The sequence below is a fragment of the Myotis myotis genome, unplaced genomic scaffold (assembly GCF_014108235.1).
Source record: "Myotis myotis isolate mMyoMyo1 unplaced genomic scaffold, mMyoMyo1.p scaffold_m19_p_42, whole genome shotgun sequence".
Classification (NCBI taxonomy): domain Eukaryota; kingdom Metazoa; phylum Chordata; class Mammalia; order Chiroptera; family Vespertilionidae; genus Myotis; species Myotis myotis.
This window is the reverse complement of record NW_023416349.1, coordinates 710,815-735,165: the sequence shown is the minus strand read 5'-3', so window position 1 is coordinate 735,165 and position 24,351 is coordinate 710,815. Positions and strand designations below refer to the sequence as shown.

General features: G+C 55.2%; 1 protein-coding gene across 3 annotated transcripts; it reads left to right on the top strand.

Annotated features, from left to right (window-relative positions):
- Positions 1-12,784: 12,784 nt before the first annotated feature.
- Positions 12,785-24,108, top strand: ZNF444 (zinc finger protein 444). Of its 3 annotated transcripts, none has more exons than XM_036306600.1 (4): positions 12,785-12,913; positions 16,355-16,704; positions 21,502-21,586; positions 23,155-24,108. In XM_036306600.1, the coding sequence occupies exons 2-4, from the start codon at positions 16,393-16,395 to the stop codon at positions 23,748-23,750; spliced, it is 993 nt and encodes a 330-aa protein (XP_036162493.1). In that variant the 5' UTR covers positions 12,785-12,913; positions 16,355-16,392; the 3' UTR covers positions 23,751-24,108. The 3 variants fall into 3 exon arrangements, with proteins under 3 accessions (XP_036162493.1, XP_036162490.1, XP_036162491.1); XM_036306597.1 differs by having other exon boundaries at positions 12,795-12,979; positions 23,155-24,107; XM_036306598.1 differs by lacking the exon at positions 12,785-12,913 and adding an exon at positions 15,903-15,958.
- The last annotated feature ends 243 nt before the right edge of the window (positions 24,109-24,351 follow it).

Sequence of the window (24,351 nt, the reverse complement as noted above, 5' to 3'; positions counted from 1 at the left end):
CCTCTGGCCGCCACCCCGTTCTGGCCGCTCTAGGAAGGTGAGCCCGCGACCCCCTTGGCCGCCGCCCCCGCCCCCCGCCCCCCGGCTCGATGGTGCGGAGCCGGCGCTCAGGAAACCACTTCCGGGCACGTCTAGGACGCGGGTCCTCCGGCCGCGCTCTATGGCGCCGCGCGCGGAGGGGCTGCGGCCCCGCCCCCTCCCCCGAACGGAGGCGCGGGCTCGGCCCGTTAGGCGGAGACTTCCGGTGTCTGGGGAGGTGCCCCCCTCCCCCCGCACCCCGGGAGCCGGGCCCTGGCGCCTGCGCAGTGTGCTCCCCGAGCCGGGCCGCGGGCGGGAGGTGCGCGGCGAGTGGCCAGGGCCCCTCGCGCCGCCGGGTCCTCCAGGCGTCTCTATCGTCGTAACCCCTTCCCTGCCGACGCCCTCGCGGTGACCGGCGCCCGCGAGCTGCCGGGGACCGTCCCTTGCGACCCCGGTCCCTCCGGTACTGGACGGAGCGTGCGGCTGGCCTCGGCGCCGCCCGGGTCCACGTCCCCCTCTCGGCCTCAGTTTCCCCTTCTGGAGCGAAAACCCCGTTCCGAGCGCGTCTCCAAGGGCTTTGCCTGCAGAAGGTCCTAGTCCTGACCTCTAACGTGCGCCCACTTTGCAGATAAGGAGGGGGGCGCAGAGAGGTCACGGGCTCGCACCCCGGCACCTGGCCGCTGCCTCTCACATGTAACTGAGTCACAGCCGCCAGGACCCGCCTGCTGGCCTCCTGCAAGGTGGGCTGGTCTTGTGAGCATTCTCCTAGACCAGTGGTTCTCAACCTTCCTCACGCCGCGACCCTTCAATACGGTTCCTCATGTTGTGGGGACCCCCAGCCATAAAATTATTTTCGTGGCTACTTCATCACTGTCATGTTGCTGCTGTGATGAATCGTCATGTAAATATCTGATATGCAGGATGTATTTTCATGGTTACAAATTGCACATCATTAAAGCATAGTGATTCATCACAAAAACTACGTAATTATATATGTGTTTTCCGATGTTCTTAGGCGACCCCTGTGGAAGGGTCGTTGGACTCCCAAAGGGGTCGCGACCCACAGGTTGAGAACCGCTGCCTTGAGGACCTATAGGATGTGTGTTTATAAATCACAATTTGCCCCCTGCAGCCCCTCCCCTGCCCTGTCCTTGGCCAGATGATCTGTGATCATTTATAACCATCGCGTTGTCGCCATCACAGTCGCCAAGCCTGGGATGCAGTACCCGTCACACGAATAACACCTTCCCGGTGAAAATTGTGTCGATTGGTATTGCTCATTAGTATTGTTCCTACTCCCCTGGCCACGGTACACCCTAACTCCTCAGTCAGCATCAACCATAAGATGTGCGTTGTTGCGTTAATAGCATCTTCCGAGAGAGGAAAACACAGGCGCACACACAAGCAGGACTGCATTGCCCGGTCCGCGTGGCTCAGTGGTAGAGCATCAGCCTATGAACCGGGAGGTCAGGATTCGATTCCCGGTCAGGGCACATGCTGAAATCAATAAAAATACATTTAAAAAAAACCAACAGGACTGTAGGTGCATGGAATAGCAAGATATGTCTGCCTCGCCTTCAGAAAGGTAAATGTTGCAATGCCTCTTAGAACAGAGGGACAGGTACAGCCCTAGGCCCTGGCATCCAAGGATCTTGGGTTCGATTCCTGGCCAAGGGCATGCACCTGAGTTGCAGGTTGGATCCCCGGCCCTGGTTGGGGCACATGTGGGAGGCAACCAATTGATGTGTCTCTCCCACAGTGATGTTTCTCTGTCTCTCTCTCTGCCCTCCCCCCCCCCCCCCCACTGCACCTTCCACTCTCTCTAAAAAATCAATGGAAAAGCCGTAGCTGGTTTGGCTCAGTGGATAGAGCATCCGGGGCCTGCAGACTGAAGGGTCCCGGGTTCAATTCCGGTCAAGGGCACATGCCCGGATTGTGGGCTCAATCCTCAGTAGGGGGTGTGCAGGAGGCAGCCGATCCATGATTCTCTCTCATCATTGATGTTTCTAGCTCTCTCTCCCTCTCCCTTTTTCTCTGAAATCAATAAATACATATTTTTTTTAAAAAAATCAATGGAAAAAATATCCTTGAGGGAGGATTAACAACAACAAAATAATAATAATATCCACTCGAGTGTAGCCAGCTGGGCACTGCTGGTCTCTGCAGTCACGCTCTCCCATCGCGTCCTCGCAGGAACAGGTGCTGCACATGGTGATGCACGCGTGTGCACACGTACACACACACACACACACACACACACACGAGTACTCTTGCCTCAGCCGGCCCAGGCGGTGTAACAGCATCCCACTCACCCGGGGCTTATGAACCGCGGAGGTTTACTGCTCTCCGTTCTGGAGGCTGGAAGTCCTGGGTCAGGGTTCTGGCACCTGTGGGGGCCCCCTGCCTGGTTCGTGGCCGGCTTCTGGGGCAGGGGCCAGGGCTTCCCCTGGGGTGTTTTACAAGGACACCAGCCCATTCACAAAGGCTCCACCCTCAGGACCCGGCCACCTTCCCAGAGGCCCCATCACCTAACGCCATCACCTGGAGCATTAGGATTTCAACATGAATTTGAGGGGGGCAAAGGGGGAGCGGGACATGCCCTGGCTGGGTAGCTCCGTTGGTTAGAGCATCATCTTGATACACCAAGGTTGTGGGTTTGATTCCCGGTCAGGGCACATCCAAGAAGCAACCAATGAATGCATCAATAAGTGAAACAACAAATCAGTGTTTCTCTGTTTCTCTCTCTCTCTCTCTCTCTCTCTGAAATAAATAAATAGTCCTAGCCCATTTGGCTCAGTGGATAGAGCGTTGGCCTACAAACTAAAGGGTCCCAGGTTCAATTCCAGCCAAGGGCACATGCCGGGTTGCGGGCTCCATCCCCCGCAGTGTGGGGCGTGCAGGAGGCAGCCAATCAATGATTCTCATCATTGATGTTTCTATCTCTCTCCCTTCTCTGAAATCAACCAAAAAAATATATTAAAAAATAAAATAAATAAATAAATTTTAATGAATGTGGTGGGAACATAAACATTCAGATCAAAGCAACTCCCTTCGGAAAAAAGAAAACAAACTATTTTTTAAAATCCTCACCAGAGGATATGATTTTTTTTTTTTTTTTTTTTTTTTAGAGAGAGACAGGGGAAGAGAGAGAGAGAAACATGGATCGGTTGCCTCCCGTATGTGCCCTGGCTGGGGATTGAACCCACAACCTAATTATGTGCCCTTGACCGGGAATCAGACTTCCAACCCTTCCGTGCGCCAACGGACGCTCTAACCATTGAGCCCCACGGGCCAGGGGCCTAACCTTCTTTATGGGTGAAATATTAGAATGCTTTTCTAACGACATCTGTTAAAGAATAAAAATCCAAAAAAAAGGAATAAAAATCCCCCCCAAAAAAAATATAAAAATAAAAAAGACAATAAAAAAAGAATAAAAATCCCCAAATGGGACTTCACTATTGACTGCACGTTGTCCCCTAAAAAGCTCCTGACACCCAAGGAGAGGAGGGGATTACCCAAAACAAAGCAAAATGAAACAGACAAACAACAAAACCCTCACAGACCTCCTTAAGGACCAACGTAATCCGCTTTAACTTAATGTTAAAAATACATCATGACCCCATTCACCCAAGCCCGTGCACTCCAGGCGAAAGCCGCTTGGGGATCACAGACTGTTATGGGAACATTAACGAGCTCGTTAAGTGGTGTCTCCTGGAGCCAATAAACTGTACAACCTGCAGCCCTGCAGGCGGGCAGTCCGGCAACTGCTCTGGGAGCTATAGAAACTGCAGCCTGGATGCCTGGTGCCTGTGAGGGGCCTGGGACCTGGGAGCTATGAAAACTACAGCCTTACCCTAATCCAGTGGTTCTCAACCTTCTGGGCCTTTAATACAGATCCTCGTGTTGTGACCCAACCATAAAATTATTTTCGTTGCTACTTCATCACTGTCATGTTGCGACTGTTATGAACCGTCATGCAAATATCTGATATGCAGGATGGTCTTAGGCCATCCCTGTGAAAGGGTCATTCGACTGCCAAAGGGGTCGCGACCCACAGGTTGGGAACCGCTGCCCTAACCGGTGTGGCTCAGCGGATAGAGCATCAGCCTGCAGACTCAAGGGTCCCAGGTTCGATTCCGGTCAAGGGCATGTACCTTGGTTGCGGGCACATCCCCAGTAGGGAGTGTGCAGGAGGCAGCTGATCGATGTTTCTAACTCTCTTTCCCAGGGGTCCTCAAACTTTTTAAACGGGGGCCAGTTCACTGTCCCTCAGACCGTTGGAGGGCCGGACTATAGTTTAAAAAAAAAACTATGAACAAATTCCTATGCACACTGCACAGATCTTATTTTGAAGTAAAAAAGCGAAACGGGAACAAATACAATATTTGTATTTGCATGTGGCCCGCGGGCCGTAGTTTGAGGACCCCTGCTCTATCCCTTTCCCTTCCTCTCTGTAAAAAAATCAATAAAAAAATATATTAAAAAAATATTTTTAAAAAATCTGCAGCCTGGATGCCTGGTGCCTGTAAGGGGCCTGGGACGCTTCCCTCTCATTGCTGTTGCCCGAGGGGCTCAGTTTTAAAATCCTGATATTATCACCCGACATAAGATGGTTCCACGGTGCACCTCACATCTCCCTGGCCCCTGGCTCCTCAGAAGGGAGGTGAAGGGCAGAGGGCCCCCTGGGAGTCTCTTTCTATGGAAATCAATCTCTCTCTCTCTCTCTCTCTCTCTCTCTATCTCTATCTCTATCTCTATCTCTATCTCTATCTCTAGGTCTCTATCTACTACTACATCTCTCTGTTTGTCTCTGTGTTTATCTCTCTACCTTTATCTCTGCATCTATCCCTACCTCTATGTTTATCTCTGTGTATATGTCTGTATCTCTCTCTCTATGTCTATATCTAGGTTTAATCTAGCACTCTTTTTTTTTTTTTTTTTTTAATTCTAACCCGAGGACTGTAGCTGGTCAAGCGGAATGAAGTTAACTAGAAGAGGACGTTCTGCCGGGAAAAGGCGGGGGCCTGCAAGCGGGCCCCGTCAGAACAAAGTCTTGCACGCGAGACTTATTGTTCAGAGGCAGGACTTTCCTTGAGGTGAGAAATAGTCCATAAGGGCATGGAAAGTTCAAGGGAGGGCGCACTGCTGCAGGTGGAAAGGGTCTTCGTATAACATAGGAAATTAATAGTGTTGCCGAAACCGGTGTGGCTCAGTGGGTAGAGCGTGGGCCTGCGGACTGAAGGGCCCCGGGTTCGATTCCGGTCAAGGGCATGTGCCTGGGTTTCGGGCACGTCCCCAGCGGGGGGTGTGCAGGAGGCAGCTGATCGATGTTTCTCTCTCATCGATGTTTCTGACTATCTCTCTCTCCCTTCCTCTCTGTAAAAAATCAATAAAAATATATTTAAAAAAAATAGTGTAATGTATAACTTAGCTCTGATGATCCCATAAGCATGCCTGTTAGTCACTGTCACTTGCTGTACTCCATTGTCATTTGCTGGACTCCCCAAATAAAAGCCATGGGAGCTTTGGGGGCTTTGCTACTTGCCTGAGTGAGTGGTAGCCCTCTGCTTCTCTAAATTTAATCCTGCACGCCAAGCTCACCTCAGCGTCACCGTTCACAAACATCAACAAGGACATTTTTCCATTGATTTTTTTTTTTTTAGTAAGACTGGAAGAGAGAGGGAAAGACAGAAACATCAATGTGAGAGAAACACATCGATTGGTTGCCTTCTGCATGCACCTGACCAGGGCTCAGGCCGGGGAGGGGCCTGCAACCGAGGTACGTGCCCTTGACTGGAATCGAACCCGAGACCCTTCGGTCCGCAGGCCGGCACTCTATCCGCTGAGCCAAACCGGCCAGGGCACATTTGGGGGTAGGCCAGGGAGAAGCTGCTGCTGCCCAGTGCTCCCCTGGTACGAAGTCTGGTGTTGACCCTAAGAGTTCAGGAGAAACTAGAAGGTTCCCTCTGGCTGGTGTGGCTCAGTGGATAGAGCGTCAGTCTGCAGTCTGAAGGGTCCTGGGTTCGATTCTGGTCAAGGGCACATGCCTAGGTCATGGGCTCCATCCCCAGTTGGGGGCGTGCAGAAGGCAGCCGACCCATGATTCTCTCTCATGATGGATGTTTCTCTCTCTCCCCCTCTCCCTTCCTCTCTGAAATCAATAAAAATATATTTAAAAAAATAAAAAAGGGAGCCAGCATTGAGTCTTTGCCCCCCCGAGGGCTTCCGATCTTTTGTTTTTCTGCGGGTGAGAGTCTTGGGGAGGGTTTTGGCAGGATATCCACCAGCTTTCCCTGCGTGTTTAATACGCTGATGCGTCACAGTGAGTGCCTAGGGGCGTGTGGGTTGTTCTCATGGGCCTGCCTCACTGCTTTGCTTTCATCTTGGGCCTGCCTGGCTTTCACGGCGTTTTTTGTTTTGTTTTATATATATTTTATTGATTTTTTACAGAGAGGAAGGGAGGGGGACCGAGAGTTAGAAACATCGATGAGAGAGAAACATCGATCAGCTGCCTCCTGCACACCCCCTACTGGGGATGTGCCCGCAACCAAGGTACATGCCCTTGACCAGAATCGAACCCGGGACCCTTCAGTCCGCAGGCCGACGCTCTATCCACTGAGCCAAACTGGTCAGGGCTTCACAGCGTGTTTGTTACTTGTTCCCCAACCTCACCTGTCCTTGGGTTGAGCTGCCGTCGATGACATGAACGGGTCTCTGTTCTCTGTCCACCAGGCCAGCGGGACTTACGCTGCGTGTTCCCGGGCCAGGGCGGAGGGTGTAAAGCACTCGCCCTCAGTGTCCTTGGTTAGGGGAGACACGGCCTGGCCATTCGCCGACCCGGAGGGCTGGAAGTTGCTCAAACTGTCTGGCTTTAACTATCTTGTCTCCGTTTCCTCCTTCCACTGACCCAGGGGTTTCCTAGCTGTTTACTCTCCTGCCTCAGGATTCTCTCCTGATGAAAGAAGCTAAACGTTATTGCCCTGGCCAGTTTCCCTCAGTGGACAGAGCGCCGGCCTGCGGACCGAAGGGCTCCGGGTTCGATTCCAGTCAAGGGCATGTATCGTAGTTGCAGGCTCCTCCCCGGCCCCGACCCCGGACGGGGTACATGCAGGAGGCAACCAATTGATGTGTTTCAATCACATCGTTATTTCTCTCTGTCTTTCCCTCTCTCTGCAAATCAATGGAAAAGTATCCTCAGGTGAGGATTAAAAAAGAAAGAAAGAAAGAAAGAAAGAAAGAGGGAGGAAGGAAGGAAGGAAGGAAGGGAGGAAGGAAGGAAGCAAGGGAAGGAGGAAGGGAGGAAGGGAAGGAGGAAGGGAGGAAGGACGTCAACATCCTACATAATAAAAGCCTAATATGCCAAGTGTCCTCCCGTTCGACCGGTCAACCAGTCACTATGATGCGCACTGACCACCAGGGGGCAGACGTTCCGACCCGCAGGTTAGCTTGCTGCTGGGGTCCAGCCCATCAGGACTGGGCGAGGCTGGTCAGACACGCCCTGGAGCCCTCCCCGGTCCCTCCCCAGCCCTGACCATTCACGGGTGGGGTCCCTCAGCCTGGTCTGCGCCCTCTCGCAATCCGGGACCCCTGGGGGATGTCGGAGAGAGGGTTTCAGCGGATCCCCGCGCACCGGGCCTCTGGTTATTTATAAAGCATAATCGATCCTCATCGTAGTTGGAATCCATATCTGTTAATTCACCTGCCCCCTAAAATGTGTGTTCCCCCCAAATCAGTCCCCGCGAGGAACGCACCCGGACCTGTGGGACACCAAGCCTTGTCTGGCTCCTTCCGGCCGTGGGCCCTGCTCAGGGTCCCTGTGTCCAGGGACCAGGGTACCCAGCCAGAGGGGGGGAGGCGGGGGGAGGCCCAGGGTCCCCCGGAGCCAGACCAGGCCCCACAGCTGCCGGTGGCCACCAAACCTGGGCCTGGGCCTGGCCGTCTGGGCCGCTCTGGCTGTGTCACCCGGGGGAAGGGGGGGCGGGGGGCAGGTGCGCCAAACTCGCTGAACTCTCCTCTCTGAGCCTCTCCTCCCGCTGCAAACGGGCTGACTGAGGCTTTGATCTGCGGCAGCCCATCATTAAGCAATTCATTTGCAATTTAATTATTTATTCTTAAGTGTTTCCTGAGGCCCAGAGAAGATGACTCAGGCTCAAAGCCAGCCCCCTCCCCCAGCCCTCCCTGTGGGCTGCCGACCCACACTCCCCACACCCCCCATGCATTTCATTCACCTGCTCATCCATCATCTGTTCTTCCAATGAACATTCCGGAGCCTCCAGGTGCCTGGGCTGGAGACCCAGAGACGACCCAGGCCCCCGCCCCGCCCCGCAGCCCCACACAGAGCGGAAGGTTAATTATTATTTTGGGTAATAATTACAGCGGGCTGCGGAGGCACTGGCTGGCTCAGGTAGGGCATGAGCTGCCAAAGGAACCCTCGCCCTCCGGCCTGGGAAGCGGGGTGAGAGCCACCTTCCCTTAGTCCTTATTTACTCCGCAGCCCTCCTCCCCACCTCTCCTGGGAGCTGGCAAGGCCTGGGTCTCTGTTGTTGAGTTGTTGACGGGAGGATGGGGAGGATGGAGGCGAAGGGGGAAGAGACACACGAAATAAACAGTCCAGGCAGGAGATGGACAGAGAAGGGGCACCGGGGAAGCTCTGATGAGGCGCCTCGTCCAGGTTTATTGGGGTGGGAGTGGTCTGGGAAGGCTTCATGGAGGAGGTGGTGTTTGCACTGTGGGGGATGTGCGGTGTTTGCTGGTGGAGACGAGGAGGGAGGGCATCCAGGGAGTCAGCCCTTCATTCCACTGCTCACCGGTGTTGATGGTGCACTGGATGCTGGGAGACCGTGTTGGTGTGTAAATACCGCACACACGGGCAGTCGAGGTGATGTCAGGGAACGGCTGTGCCATGTGCGGGGCCCAGGGCAGAGTGAAAAAGTGCACAGCCCCCATGTTTTTAAAAGAGTGTTAAGAATCTCAGGATGGCCCGGCCTGCTGTGGAGCTCAGCCGTTGAACATGGACCCATGAACCAAGAGGTCATCAGTTCCATTCCCGGTCACGGCATATGCCCAGGTTGCAGGCTCAATCCCTGGTAGGGATGTTTCTATTTCTCTATCCCTCTCCCTCCCTATCTCTAAAAAAAAAAAAATCAATAAAAACATATGAAGAAAAAAAGAATTTCAGGATGGCCTGGCTGGCATGGCTCAGTGGTTGAGCGTTGACCTATGAACCAGGAGGTCACAGTTCCATCCTTGGTCGGGGCACATGCCCAGGTTGCAGGCTCGATCCCCAGTGTGGGGCGTGCAGGAGGCAGCCGATCAAAGATTCTCTCTCATCATTGATGCTCCCATCTCTCTCTCCCTCTCCCTTGGAAGCAAGGTGGCAGCCATGCTTGGGTGGGAATTGCTTTTAATATTTTAACCCTGCTGATGTGGCTTCTGTAATTATCTGCTTGCTAAAATAATAGAAAAGTTATTTTGGCCGGAGCCGGTTTGGCTCAGTGGATAGAGCGTCGGCCTGCGGACTGAAGGGTCCCGGATTCGATTCCGGTCAAGGGCGTGTGCCTGGGTTGCGGGCACATCCCCGGTGGGGGATGTGCAGGAGGCAGCTGATCGATGTTTCTCTCTCATCAATGTTTCTAACTCTCTATCTCTCTCCCTTCCTCTCTGTAAAAAATCAATAGAATGTATTTAAAAAAAAATAGAAAAGTTATTTTGATTTTCTGAACTTATATACGTTATCCCATTCGATTGAATACTCCATTGATTGTGGTCTGAATACCCCCATCGATTGTGATCTTACTGGTCTTTTGAAACACGTTCCTCTGCACCTGGAGATCAGGACAGCACAATTACTCTAGGAGACCAGGACAGCACAATTACTCTAAATGGCCCAGCGGCTCCAGATAACGTGTTTTTGTTGACTCAGTGGTCCCAGGACCCGATGGCTCCAGATAATGTGTTTCCGTGGACTCAGTGGTCCCCGAAGTATGGTAGCAATCATCTCAGGTAGAAACTGCCGTTTAACTCTAACAATGCTGTTTGGCTTCTGTACTTATTTGCTTTGTTTAACAATAGAAAAGTTACTTTGATTTTCGGAACTTATGTATGCTATCCCAATCGACTGAATGCTCTGTCGTTGGTGGTTTGAATATCCCATGGATTGTGATCTTACTGGTCATCGAAGCACATTCTTCTGTACCTGGGAACCAGGACAGCACAATTAGCCTAAATTGCCTCAGTGGCCATGGATAATGCGTTCTGGTTGACTCAGTGGTCCCAAGTCCAGGACAGCACAATTATTCTAAATGGCCTCCGTGGCTCCAGATAATGTGTTTCCGTTGATTCAGTGATCCGGAGACCCAAAACTATAATTTAACTAACTCGCTCAGTTCCGCTTCTGTAACTGCTTTGTGCAAAACAGGTTCCTCATTCCAAACCCAAAGATGTCATCGATACGTTTGTAATCTTTGCCTATATAAGCCGGCTGCTGCCACCATTTCGGGACTGGGAGATTTGGAGCCATAACTCCCTCTCGGTCGCCGGCTTATTAATTAAATGACTCATTCATCTCTGGTCTTGCATCCTGAGCATTTACTTGAGGGGTACATTACAATAGTTCCAAGACCCGATGGCTCCAGATAACATGTTTCCGCTGACTCAGTGGTCTCAACACCCAAAACTATAATTAATCTTTGTAAGACAACTAACTTGCTCAATCTAAGCTTCTGTAACAAACTGCCTTTTGCAAACCAGGTTCCTCATTCCAAACCCCGAGAGGTAATCAATGCCTTTGTGCTATTTGCCTATATCGGTCTGATGTTTCGGCCAAGGGGGCACTGCGACATTTGGAGAGCAACTGCCCCCTCCTAGTCCCGGCTTTGAAATAAATATGGCTCCTTCTGAAGTATGGTAGCAATCATCTCAGGTAGAAACTATAGTTTAACTTTAACCCTGCTGTTTGGCTTCTGTACTTATTTGCTTTAACAATAGGAAAGTTATTTTGATTTTCTGAATTATATAAATCATCCCAATCGATTGAATACCCTATTGATTGTAATGTGAATACGCCATTGGTTGTGGTCATACTGGTTATCGAAGCACATTCTTCTGCACCTGAGACCAGGACAGCGCAATTATCCTAAATTGCCTCGATGGCTCTAGATAATGTGTTCCTGTCAACTCAGTGGTCTCAAGACCCGATGGCTCCAGATAATGTGTTTCCATTGATTCAGTGATCGGAGACCCAAAACTATAACTAATATGCTCAAGTCTGCTTCTGTAAACTGCTTTGTGCAAACCAGGGTCCTCATTCTAAACCCTGGGATGTAATCAATACCTTTGTGATCTTTGCCTATAAAAATCTGATGTTGGGGCTGTGCTAGGTGAGGGACTGTGCTAGGTGAGGGACTGTGGCATGGAGGGTTAAGGAATGTGGGAGGGGGGTGCTAGGTGAGGGACTGTGGCATGGAAGGGTTAAGGAATGTGGGAGGGGGGAGGGATTGCAGCCTGGAAAAGGTTACCGATTGTATTAGGGTCAGGAACTGTGACAGAGAAAAATTGCTAGATTGTCTTAGAAAAACAATCTGTTATGATATGCTCCAGCCAGGTGTGACTCCGTTTACCTCCCCTTTGTGCTTATGAACTTTCTGTGAACTTCTAAGGAACAGCTAATGAAATGCTTTGTATTTTTTTTCTAACACTGTTTTGCTATAAAGGATCATACTGCACCCTTCATCTCTGTCCCGACATGCTCCAAAGCTCCCAGAGGGGGAGATAGGCGCTGTGGTCAGCTGGCCAGCTGAATAAAGGCTCTTAAATTTAAATTCTGAGTCGGTGGTCTATCTCGCTGAGCCAACCCATAACAGAGGGCACTGCGAGATTTGGGAGGGGGAAATGCCCCCTCGTAGTCCCGGATTTGCAATAAATGTGACTCTTTAATTCGACTTCTTGAGGCGTCCTTCTGTGATTCACGGGGTACGTTACAACACTTCATTCGACTTCTTGGGGCGGCCCTGTGTGACTCGCGGGGTACAACAGTCCAACCCGTCTCGCAGCTCTCTTCCCGCTCTGAAAACCAACTCTTCTCCCCATTTCTGAGATGGGGAAACTGAGGCAGTCGCCATGTCCCACGGGGGCACGTCCGGACGCGTGGCAGGAGGGCCCCTCCCGGATTCGCGGAGGGGAAACTGAGGCTGTGGATCAGGTTCGCGCAGACAGAGCCCAGCCAGGGCGTCAGGGTCACGTCCGGACCCGCAAGGACCGGGACCTTCTGAGGTCCGCCCGGTGGGGGAGGGGTGAGAGGCCACCCGTTGTCAAGGAGACGCACGGAGCACGCCGGGATTGGCGCTGAGCTTCGGTCCGGGCCCCTCCTCCTTCTTGGTCCGCCGGTTCCTCGACCCAAGGGCCCCATTTCCCAAGTGCCCGGCAGCGTCCGGTCTCCTCCGTCTCCACGACGACGCCACCACGGCTCCGCCTCCTCCCTCCCTCGGCACTCCTCGGGTCACCCCCCCCCCCCGTCCGCACGTCTGCGCACGCTCGGCTTCGGCGCGCGACCCAATGGGAGGCCCCGACTGCCTTCTGGGAAATGTAGTCCGCAGCCTGGCGCGCCAGGCGACGCCATATTGGCGTAGCTCTCGGTGCATCTTGGGAAGTGTATTTCTAGCGCTGGCGGGGCCGTTCGGGGGGGCGGGGGGGGACAGACGTGAGCGGGTCACCAAGGAGGGAGCCAATGGGAAGCCTCGCTGGCCGCGCGGCCCCCTGGGAAACGTAGTGCCGGCGAGGCCCGTGGGGCTGGGGGCGGTGCGTCAGGCGTCGCGGACCACTAGGTCCCCGGGAGTGGTGGGGGGGGAGGGCAGGACGGAAGAGTTTGGCGCAAAGCCTGCCGGGGCATGGAGTCCCGGTGAGCTTTGTGCGCATGTGCGCGGAGGTCAGGGGGGCTTGGGGGGGCCGCGCCGGAGAGAGTGAGGTGAGTGAGGGGACTCTGAGGGCGGGATTGGGGGGAGGTGGTTGGAGCTTTGGAGTGCGGGGTGCTGGGGGCCGGTGAAGGGAGGGCGGGAGGGATTGTTGTGGGGAGAAGATAAAAGGGGGGCGCGGTGGGGGAGGGGGAGGGGAGAGCGAGCGGGAGGGGGAGGGTTGGTAAGTGGGGGGTGGTGCGCAGGAAAGAGGTGGAAGCTGAGGGAGTGGAGTGGGGGGGCCTTGGAAGTGAGGGGAGGGGTGGGGGGAGGGGGCCAGCTGGGGGAGGGGGCCGGCTGGGGGAGGGGTGGGGGCGGGGCCGTAGGGACGAGGCTGGGACCCGTGGGAAAGGCTTGGGGGCGGGGCTTAGGGGCAGGCATGGTCCCCACCTGGACCGGGTGCAGGTGGGTCCTTCCGGGCGCCCTTTCCGCGCACTGTGAGCAGTTGAGCAGGTTCCGGGGGGTTTCTGGGTCTCTCTCTCGGAGGAGTGTGTCCCGCCCCCCAGCCCCCCTTAGCTGGTTGCTCTTGTCACCCGAGGCCACCCCGGCAGCCTCCAGCCACTGTCCTTTATTTCCTGACTTTTAAATATATATTTACTTTTATAGATTTCAGAGAGGAAGGGAGAGGGAGGGAGAGAAATAGGAACATCGGTGATGAGAGAGGACCATGCATCGGCTGCCTCCTGCACGCCCCCCACTGGGGATGGAGCCCCGACCTCCTGGTTCCGAGGTCAGAGCTCACCCGCTGAGCCACGCCGGCCCGGCTGCTGCTTATTTTAATGCCTATTCCAATTTGTAGCTAGGTTTTTATTTTTATTTATTTATTTTAAAAAAATATATATTTTATTGATTTTTTTTTTTTTTACAGAGAGGAAGGGAGGAGAGGAATAGAGAAACATGGATGAGAGAGAAACATCGATCAGCTGCCTCCTGCACACCCCCTACTGGGGATGTGCCCGCAACCAAGGTCCATGCCCTTGACCGGAATCGAACCCGGGGCCCTTCAGTCCGCAGGCCTATCCTCTGAGCCACACCGGTCAGGGTGTAGCGAGATTTTAAATGCATGTTCTAGTAGGTGCTTGTGAGGCCCTGGGCTGGTGGCCTTGATTACACCAAGGTTGTGGGTTCCATCCCTGGTCAGGGCACATGCAAGAATCAACCAATGGCCCTGGCTGGTGTTGCTCAGTGGATAGAGCGTCAGCCTGTGGACTGAAGGGTCTCAGGTTCGATTCCCACCAAGGGCACATGTCCCGGTGCAGGCTCGACCGCAGTGTGGGGGTGTGCAGGAGGCAGCCGATCCATGATTCTCCCTCATCATCGATGTTTCTATCTCTCTCCCCCTTCCTCTCTGAAATCAATAAAAATATATATATATAAAAAAGAATCAACCAACGAATGCATCCATAAGCGGCACAACAAATCGATGTTTCTCTCTCTCCCTTTCTCCTCTTTCAAATTAGTAAATACGATTTAAAAGATAATTCAAGCTGTAAGGAAACGAAGGCGCTGAGCACAGCACCTGGGTGAAGCAAGCCCCCAACCAGTTAGTCACTTATGTTACTGAGACTTTGTGAGTTGTGGGGAGGGGGGGGGGTGTAAGGACGGGGGGATGCCGCTATTAACAAAACAAGTGCATGCATTTAATTCTAAATTTTTATTATTTTTTTAAATAAATACTTTAAAAATTTCATTTTATATATATATATACATTTAATATATTTTATTGATTTTTTACAGAGGAAGGGAGAGGGATAGAGAGTTAGAAACATCGATGAGAGAGAAACATGGATCGGCTGCCTCCTGCACACTCCCTACTGGTAATCAGAGAGGAAGGGAGAGGGAGAGAGAGATAGAAACATCAGTGATGAGAGAATCACTGATTGGCTGCCTCCTGCTCGCCCCCCACTGGGGATCTAACTCGAAACCTGAGCATGTGCCCTTGACCGGAATCGAACCCGGGACCTTTCAGTCCGCAGGTGGATGCTCTATCCACTGAGCCAAACTGGCTGGGGCTAAAGTTTTTATTGATTGATTTTTAGAGAGAGGAAGGGAAAGAGAGAAATACTGATTTGTTGTTCCATTTATTCATGCGTTCACTGGCTGATTTTGTTGTTGTTCCTCACCTGAGGATATTTTTCCATCGATTCTTAGGGAAGTAGAAGAGAGAGGGAGAGACAGAGAGACACACCAATGTGAGAGAAACACATCCATTGGCTGCCTCCTGCACGCCCCTGGCCGGGGAAGAGCCTTCAACCAAGGTACGTGCCCTTGACCGGAATCGAACCCGGGACCCTTTGGTCCATAGGCCGACGCTCTGTCCACTGAGCCCAACCGGCCAGGGCCATTGGTGGAGTCTTGTATGTGCCCTGACCGGGAGTCGAACCCACAACCGTGGAGGATCGGGACAGAAGCTTGGATTTTTACTGCCTCTCTTGAGTGTGTGTGATTTTAGACCCAGGAACGGAGGCGAGGGCTGTCGAAGGTGCGGTGCCCCTTGTCCAAGGACAGCTCGCTGGTCAGGGGCGGGGCAGAGACTTGCTGGGAGCCCTTGTGCTCTGAGTAAATATTTGTCCCCAGGGGACGTGTGGCAATGTGTGTAGACAGGTTTGGTTGTCAGAACTGGGGCGGTACTACTGGCACCTAGTGGAAGGAGGTTCAACATTTATTTAAGTTTTTATTGAATTTATTTTTAGGGTGAGGGGCTAGGGTTAGGGCTTGGGCTAGGGTTTATTGAATTTATTGGGGTGACATTAAGAACAGTATGGTTTTTAAAACTATATATATTTCTTTATTGATTTCAGAGAGGAAGGGAGAGGGAGATAGAAACATCAATGATGACAGAGAATCATTGATTGGCTGCCTCCTGCACCACGCCCCCTACTGGGGATCAGAAGTGCAACCTGGGCATGTGCCCTTGGCCAGAATCGAACCTGGGACCCTTCATTCCGCAGGCTGAGGCTCTATCCACTGAGCCAAACCGGATAGGGCTAACAGTATGTTTTGTTTTGTTTTAATCCTCACCAGGGGATATATATATTTTTAAATATATTTTAATGATTTTTTACAGAGAGGAAGGGAGAGAGAGAGATAGTTAGAAACATCGATGAGAGAGAAACATCGATGAGCTGCCTCCTGCACACCTACTACTGGGGATGTGCCCGCAACCAAGGTACATGCCCTTGACCGGACTCGAACCTGGGACTTTTCAGTCCGCAGGCCGACGCTCTATCCACTGAGCCAAACCAGTTAGAGCAGTCACTCTGCTTTTAAGCGGGGACGCTGGGGTGTGCACCTGCACCCCTGCTCTCGCCCCCTCACAGCGGGAGGTGGCAGAGGGTCCTGGAAAAGCTGGGCTGTGTGCTCACCGTGCTGGATGTCCCTCCCCACAGGTGCTGTTGTCCCCCCCTCCCAGGGCTCGCACGCCCCCATGGAGATCCCGTCCCCCCAGCCCGTGAAGCAGGAGGGCCAGGCCATCGAGGGCCTGGTCCTGGACTCTCCGTGGCACCGCTTCCGCCACTTCCACCTGGGCGACGCCCCGGGCCCCCGGGAGGCGCTGGGCCTGCTGCGCGCCCTGTGCCGGGACTGGCTGCAGCCCGAGGTGCGCACCAAGGAGCAGATGCTGGAGCTGCTGGTGCTGGAGCAGTTCCTGAGCGCCTTCCCCGCTGACATCCAGGCATGGGTGTGCAGCCGGCGGCCCCAGAGCGGCGAGGAGGCGCTGGCGCTGCTGGAGGAGCTCTGGGTGAGCGCGGCTGGGGGAGGGGTGGGGGGGTGGGGGGGTGGGGGGGGGACCCTGCCCCGCCCGCCTCCCTCCGCTGCCACCTCCCTGTGCGTGGACAGGCCCGCCCCACAGCCTTCCCCCCGGCTCTCCAGGCGGCCTGTGGGAGTGACATTCCGTATATAAGTGAGCAAACCAGTTTCCCCAGCCTGGGGACCAAGGGTGTGACGGAGAGTGGGGGCGCTGTCGGTGGGAGCCTCAGGCCGGTGGTACCATTTCTTTCTTTCTTTCTTTGTTTATTAACTTTTTTTATTCCTCACTTGAGGATATTTTCCCATTGATTTTTAGAGAGAGTGGAAGAGAGAGGAAAAGACAGGGAGAAATACCGATGTGAGAGGAAGACATCGATTGGTTGCCTCCTGTACGCGCCCTGACCAGGGCGTGGGCCGGGGAGGAGTCTGCAACCGAGGTGCATGTCCTTGGCTGGAATCGAACCCGGGACCCTTTGGTCCCCAGGCCGATGCTCTGTCCACTGAGCCAAACCGGCTAGGGCCCAGGGGTATGGTTGAAGGGGGCAGCCCGCTGGGACACTCAGTGGGGATCCGGGGGTCACCCTTACTCTGACAGCCCTCCCGCAGGAGGACTCAGGTCGTAAAGCCGCCATGCTCACGGTCAGCGATGGTGAACCTTGTGAGCTCGGCGTGTCAGCATTTTGAAAAACCCTCACTTACCTCTGGTGCCGTGTCACATATAGAAATTTTTTATATTTGCAACCATAGTAAAATAAAGACTTATATTTTTGAGATTTATTTTATATACTTAAATGCCATTTCACAAAGAAAAATCAACCAAAAAAATGAGCTCGCGTGTCACCTCTGACACGCGTGTCATAGGTTCGCCATCACTGCTCAGGGTCATGGTTGACCACGTGGAAGGGTTAGCTCAGGGAGGCGGTGCCGGGCAGGGTCCAGGGGAGCCCCATGCACACAGCTTCCCGTGCCCTCTCCGGCGGACACCACCAAGTGTTGCCCATCAGGGAAGCTCCCCGAGCTTGGAGTCCAGGGCTTTTGTTGGGGGTTGGGCACGTCGACACGGCGGACCGCCTGCGCCTGACCTCAATCCCCACTCCTTCTGGAGGTTGAGCTGATAGGGCTTGGCTAACAGCCCCCCATGAATCCCACTGTTAGCACAGCCTATCTGACCCCACGCCAACCTGTGGGGTCGGGCCTGGGTATGATTGTCCTCTCTCTTTCACAGAGGAAGCTACGAGGCTCAGAGAGGTCAAGCAACTTGCCCAAAGTCACACAGCCAGTTAGGGGACGGGGGTGGAGTAGAACCCACGTGCCGTGGCTCTAGATTCCCGCTTCCAGTCCCTGAGCACCTGTGGCCGCTCTGTCCATTGTCTTTGTGGGCGGTGCTCAGCCTCTGCGCAGTCCAGCGTCTGTGGCTGTCACCCCACACCAGAGAGCCCGGGACGCCTGTGGGGTCCTCCCAGAAGTGGAGGTGCTGAGGCTGGAGTGTGCCCAAGAATTGCCGGGGAGCTCACGGGCCTCCGCTCTCAGACGTGCTGACCGGGGAGCTGGGGAGGTCTCCACACACCTGTCTGAGTGGGGACTTGGGGTGAGACCATGTGCCGCCAGCCCCCTCAGAACTGCCGGGGTGGGGGAGGTAACTCACTGGGGGTCCCACAAGCGGGTCGGCCTCATGGAAAACCCCTGCCGGGCACCTGCACGCTCCTGTGCCAGATTCTCCTCAGGGCGAGGCAGACGGTTGGACCTTCATCCGTCCATCCGTCCACTCGGCGTCTGGTATAGGAGGTACCAGGAGCCGGACCCGCTTCAGTGGTGGCGGGAATGTAAAATGGGGCAGCTGCGGTGGGAAGCAGTCTGGCGGGTCCCCCAAAAGGTGAGACGTGGGACTGCAGCGGGTCCGGGACTCACGCCGTTTCGTTCGACACGGATGAGATGCTACAGGACTGAACTCTTGTGTGTATCCGTTGGTCTCTGGTAAAATTGGTTTTCTTACACGTTTTGCTTAAAGTCACGGAACCTAAGTGGGGATTCACTGTGCCGTGGGAGGCCGCACTCCTGGGGGAACACCAGTAGAAATGAAAACATCTGCTCCAAACCTGTGCACATCTGGATGAGTGATGGCAGGCCAGCGGCAGTCGGAGTAGCCGAACAGTGAGGACAGCCCACGTGCACTCGGCTGGGGAGCGGATCAACCAAATGAGGAACGGCTACACAGTGGAGTATTATTTTTTAAAATGTATATTTTATTGATTTTTTACAGAGAGGAAGGGAGAGGGACAGAGAGCCAGAAACATCGATGAGAGAGAAACATCCATCAGCTGCCTCCTGCACACCCCCCACTGGGGATGTGCAGCCAACCAAGGTACATGCCCTTGACCGGAATCGAACCTGGGACCTTTCAGTCCGCAGGCCGATGCTCTGTCCACTGAGCCAAACCGGTCAGGGCCACAGCGGAATATTACTTGTTCATGAAAAGGAATGGACTGACGTGCTGCGATACAGATGGACAGTGAAAACATCGTGTGAAAAAGTGACACCAGTCAGCAGGGTCCTGCAGGATCGCGTTTAGGTGAAACGCCCTGAATCAGCAAGTCCATGAAGACAGGAAGTAGCTGGATGGGTTCGATATTTATTTTGGGGGGTGATGAAGATATCCTAAAATGGATTGCAGTGACGGTTGGAATCGTGGTTTTAAGTGGGTGAATTCTGTGGCATGTGAATCGTAGCTCAATGAAACTGTTATGTATAAAGGATCGGCACTGGGGGTACCAGACAGGCCAGTTCCTGCCCCCCTCGCCTCAACCCCTCCATCCAGGCATGCCTCGGGGACGTCGGGGAGAAAGGACAGCAACTCCACACAGACTCTTCCAGCACCTGGAGAGAGAGGAGGGGCCGTTTCCCACTCATTCTGCGGGGCCAGCATGACCCCAATACCAAAACCGAAGACGGTACAAGAAAAGGAGTCCGTAGGCCCGTATCCTCACGGCCAAAGAATTCTACTGAAGGAGAGAAGCCAGACCCCGAAAGGGTGCAATCTAAAGTTCCGGGAAATGAAACCCGCTCTGAAGTGGTGGAAACCGCATCAGTGGCTGCAGATTGGAGACGGGGAGATGGTGCCTGCGCACAGGGACTTCGGGGGCCGGGGTGCGCTCCCCACCTCGACTGCACTGTTGGTTCCTTGAGCCGACACCTACGTTGAAACTCACTGGATTATATGCCGCGAATGTACACATTTATTTTACGCCTGTTCGGCCACAATAAACCTGTCAGGATGCGCGCTCTGAGGAATTCCAAAATGGTGGCAGAGTACGTGGAAGCTACATGGACATGCTCCCAGGACCAAACGAATTATAGCCAAAATATAGACAAACCACCCCGATAAGCAACCGAAGACGAGCCGGACAGAACCCTGATAACGAGGACGGGAAGTGGAGACCGCCTAGAGCAGCGTTTCTCAACCTGTGGGTCGCGACCCCTTTGGGGGTCGAATGACCCTTTGACAGAGGTCGCCTAAGATCATCGGAAAACACATACATAATTACATATTGTTTTTTTGTGATTAATCACTGTGCTTTAATTATGTTCAATTTGTAACAATGAAAATACATCCTGCATAGCAGATATTTACATGACGATTTATAACAGTAGCAAAATTACAGTGATGAAGTAGCAACGAAAATGATATTATGGTTGGGGGTCAGCACAACATGAGGAACTGTATGGAAGGGTCGCGGCGTGAGGAAGGTTGAGAACCACTGGCCTAGAGGCTGGTAGGAGGTGCACAGGCGCACAAGGGCTGACCGGGCTCCCAAAGACAGCAGATGACGTTCTGGGGGGATATCTCGCCATGGGAGGGGGGTTACCACTGAGAACTCTGGGGTCAAAACCCCAGGCTGGGCTCCCCAACCCAGAGCACCAGAAGGGAGAATGGTGTCCGTGTACCATCTGGCTGTGAAAAGCAGCAGGGTTGCTGCCCACCAGGGAGAGGGTTGGGAATGCAGGCACCCTCTTAGAGGGCCAACAAACATAGTTTTGTGTGCGGCCACCCACCTTGGGCTCTGGCAGAGAAAGGGCAGAGCGGACTGGAGCTGTGTGAGCAGAAGCCGGGGTGGGGGCTCAGGTTAAACTGTGGAAGGCAGACACCCCATTTTGTCACAGAGTTTGCGAAGGGCAATAAGAAGAAGCTAAGGCAGCCTGGCCGGTGGGGCTCAGTGGTTGAGCCAGGAGGTCACGGTTCGATTCCTGGTCAGGGCACATGCCCCGGTTGCAGGCTCTGTCCCTAGTGGAGGGCGTGCAGGAGGCAGCCTGATCAGTCGTTCTCTCTCATCGCTGATGTTTCTGTCTCTCCCTCTCCCTTCCATTAAAAAATGAAACAAAAAAGCAACAGCAGCAGCTAGTGCACTATTCAAAGCAGGTGTATCGGTCAGCTGTTGCTGTGTAACAGGTTGCCCCAAACCATAGTGGTTTAAAAATAAACATGTAGCATCTCACGCAATCTCTGTGGGTTGGGATCTTGCAATGGGTGTGGCGCCACGTCTCAGGAGGCTGCAGCTAAGATGTCGGCTGAGGCTGTTGTCCCCTGAAGGCTGGGACTGGAGGGTGTGAGGGGGCGCCCTCATGGGCCTCATGTGGGGTGACTGAGCGAGCACCACCCGGCACAGCAGCCAGCTTGGATCAGAGGTGGTGACGGGACTCAGTGAGTGGTGGAAGGTGAAGCGGGGACAGAGGGGGTGAAAAATCAAGGCCATCACTTAGGCGTCTCAACTCAGAACGTGGTGTCTCGTTTCAGGGACCAGCGATGCGGGCCCCTCGGGACGTGATGGAAGGCTCCGGGGTCGGCCTCCAAAAGGAAGACGGTGGCATGATGGCTCTAGGTGAGCAGCCGACCCTTCCCGCACCACAGCTTTCTCCCCAGCCCAGCGCGGGGTCCCCCTCCTGCTCCTCACTCATTTCTCAGTGGGCATCCCTGGCCTCCTTGCGAGAGGCCCCAGACCCTGTGCTGGGCCCCGCCCTGGAGGGCAAAGTGGAGGGGGGTAAGCTGGACAAGAGCGCCCGCTGGTAACATGCCCAGGGTTAGTTCTGGCCCGAGAGCTGAAATCCCACCACAGCCCCAGAGATGCATGGCAGTGCCCACATTCTGTAGCTGCCGACACGTGCAGACATGGGTAACTCACCGAGATTGGGTGCCGGCAAAGGCAGCCTGGCACCAGGCAGTCTGACCCAGGCCTTGGCGCCCACACCCTCAGCTGGTTGCACGGAGTCCCCACGTCATGTCTCATTGGTTCCGGCTTGGTCATGTTCTTCCCGACCTGGGCTCTGTGGCCAGCGGGACAGCACCCCATCCTGAGCCCAGGCCTGGCACACGTAGCTGGGACTGGAGCCGGCCCCGTCCAGGCCACACGCGTGATGGTGAGGAAGGGAAGTCAGGTGAAGCAGTGGGAGAAGGGGTGATGGAGCAGAGAGCTGGGACAGCCAGCACAGCAGAACGCTAATCCGGTCCTGGGAGAGGGCTGTGGTCCTAACAGAGCAGCTTGAGGGTCATCTCACGGTCGAATGTGGAGGCAGCAGATGGAGGTCAGAGCAGGGAGGACCCGGGGAGGGTCACAGGGCAGGGACCTACCCACCCATCATCCATCCATCCACCCACCTATCCAGCCACCCATCTGTCTACCCTCCCATCTACCTCCCATCAGTCCATTTATCCATCCACCTACCCTTCCATCTTCTACCCATCCACCCACCTACCCATCCATCATCCATCCATCCACCCACCTACCCATCTGTCTACCCTCCATCTACCTACCATCCATAATCCATCCACCCACCTATCCATCCATCATCCCTCCATCCACCTACCTACCCATCCATCATCCGTTCATCCACCCACCCACCTATCCAACCACCCATCTGTCTACCCTCCATCTACCTACCATCAGTCTATTCATCCATCCACACCTACCCTTCCATCATCTGTCCATCTAACCACCTATCCAGCCACCCATCTGTACTATCTACCTACCATCCATAATCCATCCATAATCCATCCATCCACCCACCAGTCATCTCCATTCACTGATCCATTCATCTAACATCCCTCCCTCCCTCCCCTCGCATTTATTCATCCACCAATTTTCTCCTCCATTCTTCCACCTACCCGCTGACCTGCTGTCCATCCATGGCTTTGCCCTTCCACGTCTCTTCTGTGACCTGTACCACTCCCTGTCCCTCTCTAGCCCCCCCCCCCCCCCCACACACACATACCCATTTGCACGTCTGTGTAGCAGGCACTGACTCTGCAGCAGGCACTGCAGTGGGAGCCACCGGGATGAATGAATGAGAGAGCCCCCTTCCCCAGCGCTGCCCTTCCTGCCCCGACACGGCCATCACCCCGGCCCTCCCTGCCCGGCCCTGCCCGCTGCCTGACTGCGCCTTTGCCCCGCAGGAGACGCGGTCCCCGGGGCTGAGGAGCCGGCCGTCGGGGACGCCCAGGCCACGCGCCCCTACAAGCAGGAGCCGGGCAGCCCCCCGCTGGCCCCGCCGGCCCTGCCCGCGCCCGACCTGCCCGCCCTCCTGGCCGCCGCCGCGGGCACCGTGTCCTGCCCCGAGTGCGGCAAGACGGCCCTGAAGCCGGCGCACCTGCTGCGCCACCGGCAGAGCCACTCGGCCGAGAAGCCGCACGCCTGCCCCGAGTGCGGCAAGGCCTTCCGGCGCAAGGAGCACCTGCGGCGCCACCGCGGCACGCACCCCGGCGGCCCCGCGTGTCCCGGGCCCGCGCTGCGCCCCCTGCCGGCCCGCGAGCGGCCGCACGCCTGCTGCGAGTGCGGCAAGACCTTCTACTGGCGCGAGCACCTGGTGCGCCACCGCAAGACGCACTCGGGCGCGCGCCCCTTCGCCTGCTGGCAGTGCGGCAAGGGCTTCGGGCGCCGCGAGCACCTGCTGCGCCACCAGCGCATCCACGGCCGCGCGGCGGCGGCGGGCGCAGCCGGGGCGCCGGGCCCCGAGGGCGGGGGGCCCTTCCCGCCGTGGCCGCTGGGGTAGCCGCCCGCCCTGGTGCCGCCCGCCGCCTCCTCCCGCCCCGCCTGGCTCCTCCCTGGTCTACGCCGCCCTGTACCCCAACGTCCTGGGGTCCTTCCCAGCTGTTTCTGCCCCAAACCCCGCTTTCCCTGGAGGTGGGGCCGGGGCGGGGGTGCGCGGGCGGAGCTGCCCAAGGTTGGGGCTGGGGGAGCCTCTGTTCCGAGTGGACTTGACCTTTTTCCTGAGTTCAAAGTAGCGTGTGTTTTTCTTCTGAATTTTGTCCCAGTTCCCAAAGGGCAGTGAGAAGTCCAGGCACCCAGATCTCCCCTCCGCCCACCCCTCCTGACCCCCACCCGCCCCCCAAAACCCCCCGTGGAAGGGGCCTCCGCATAGTCCCCTGCCCCCCCTCCCTCCGGCACACACCCTATGGGGGTGGGGGGGCAACGAGGCGGGCCAGGGGCCCAGGAGAGGAGCGCGGGTGGGCCCCTTGGGCAGAGGGGCGGCTGAAGGCAGGGGAGGGGCCCGGCAGCAGGCTCCGTGGTCTGCGACCCGGGAAGGCAGGAGGGGGACCGAGATGCCGGCTCTGAGAAGCGCGTGGAAACAATTCACCAGCATCTGCCCAGAA

Coding starts and splice junctions, on each gene's coding strand:
- ZNF444 (XM_036306600.1), top strand. CDS start 16,393: ATGGAGATCCCGTCCCCCCAGCCCGTGAAGCAGGAGGGCCAGGCCATC. Junction 16,705..21,501: donor CGCTGCTGGAGGAGCTCTGG/GTGAGCGCGGCT, acceptor GTCTCGTTTCAG/GGACCAGCGATGCGGGCCCC. Junction 21,587..23,154: donor CGGTGGCATGATGGCTCTAG/GTGAGCAGCCGA, acceptor TTTGCCCCGCAG/GAGACGCGGTCCCCGGGGCT.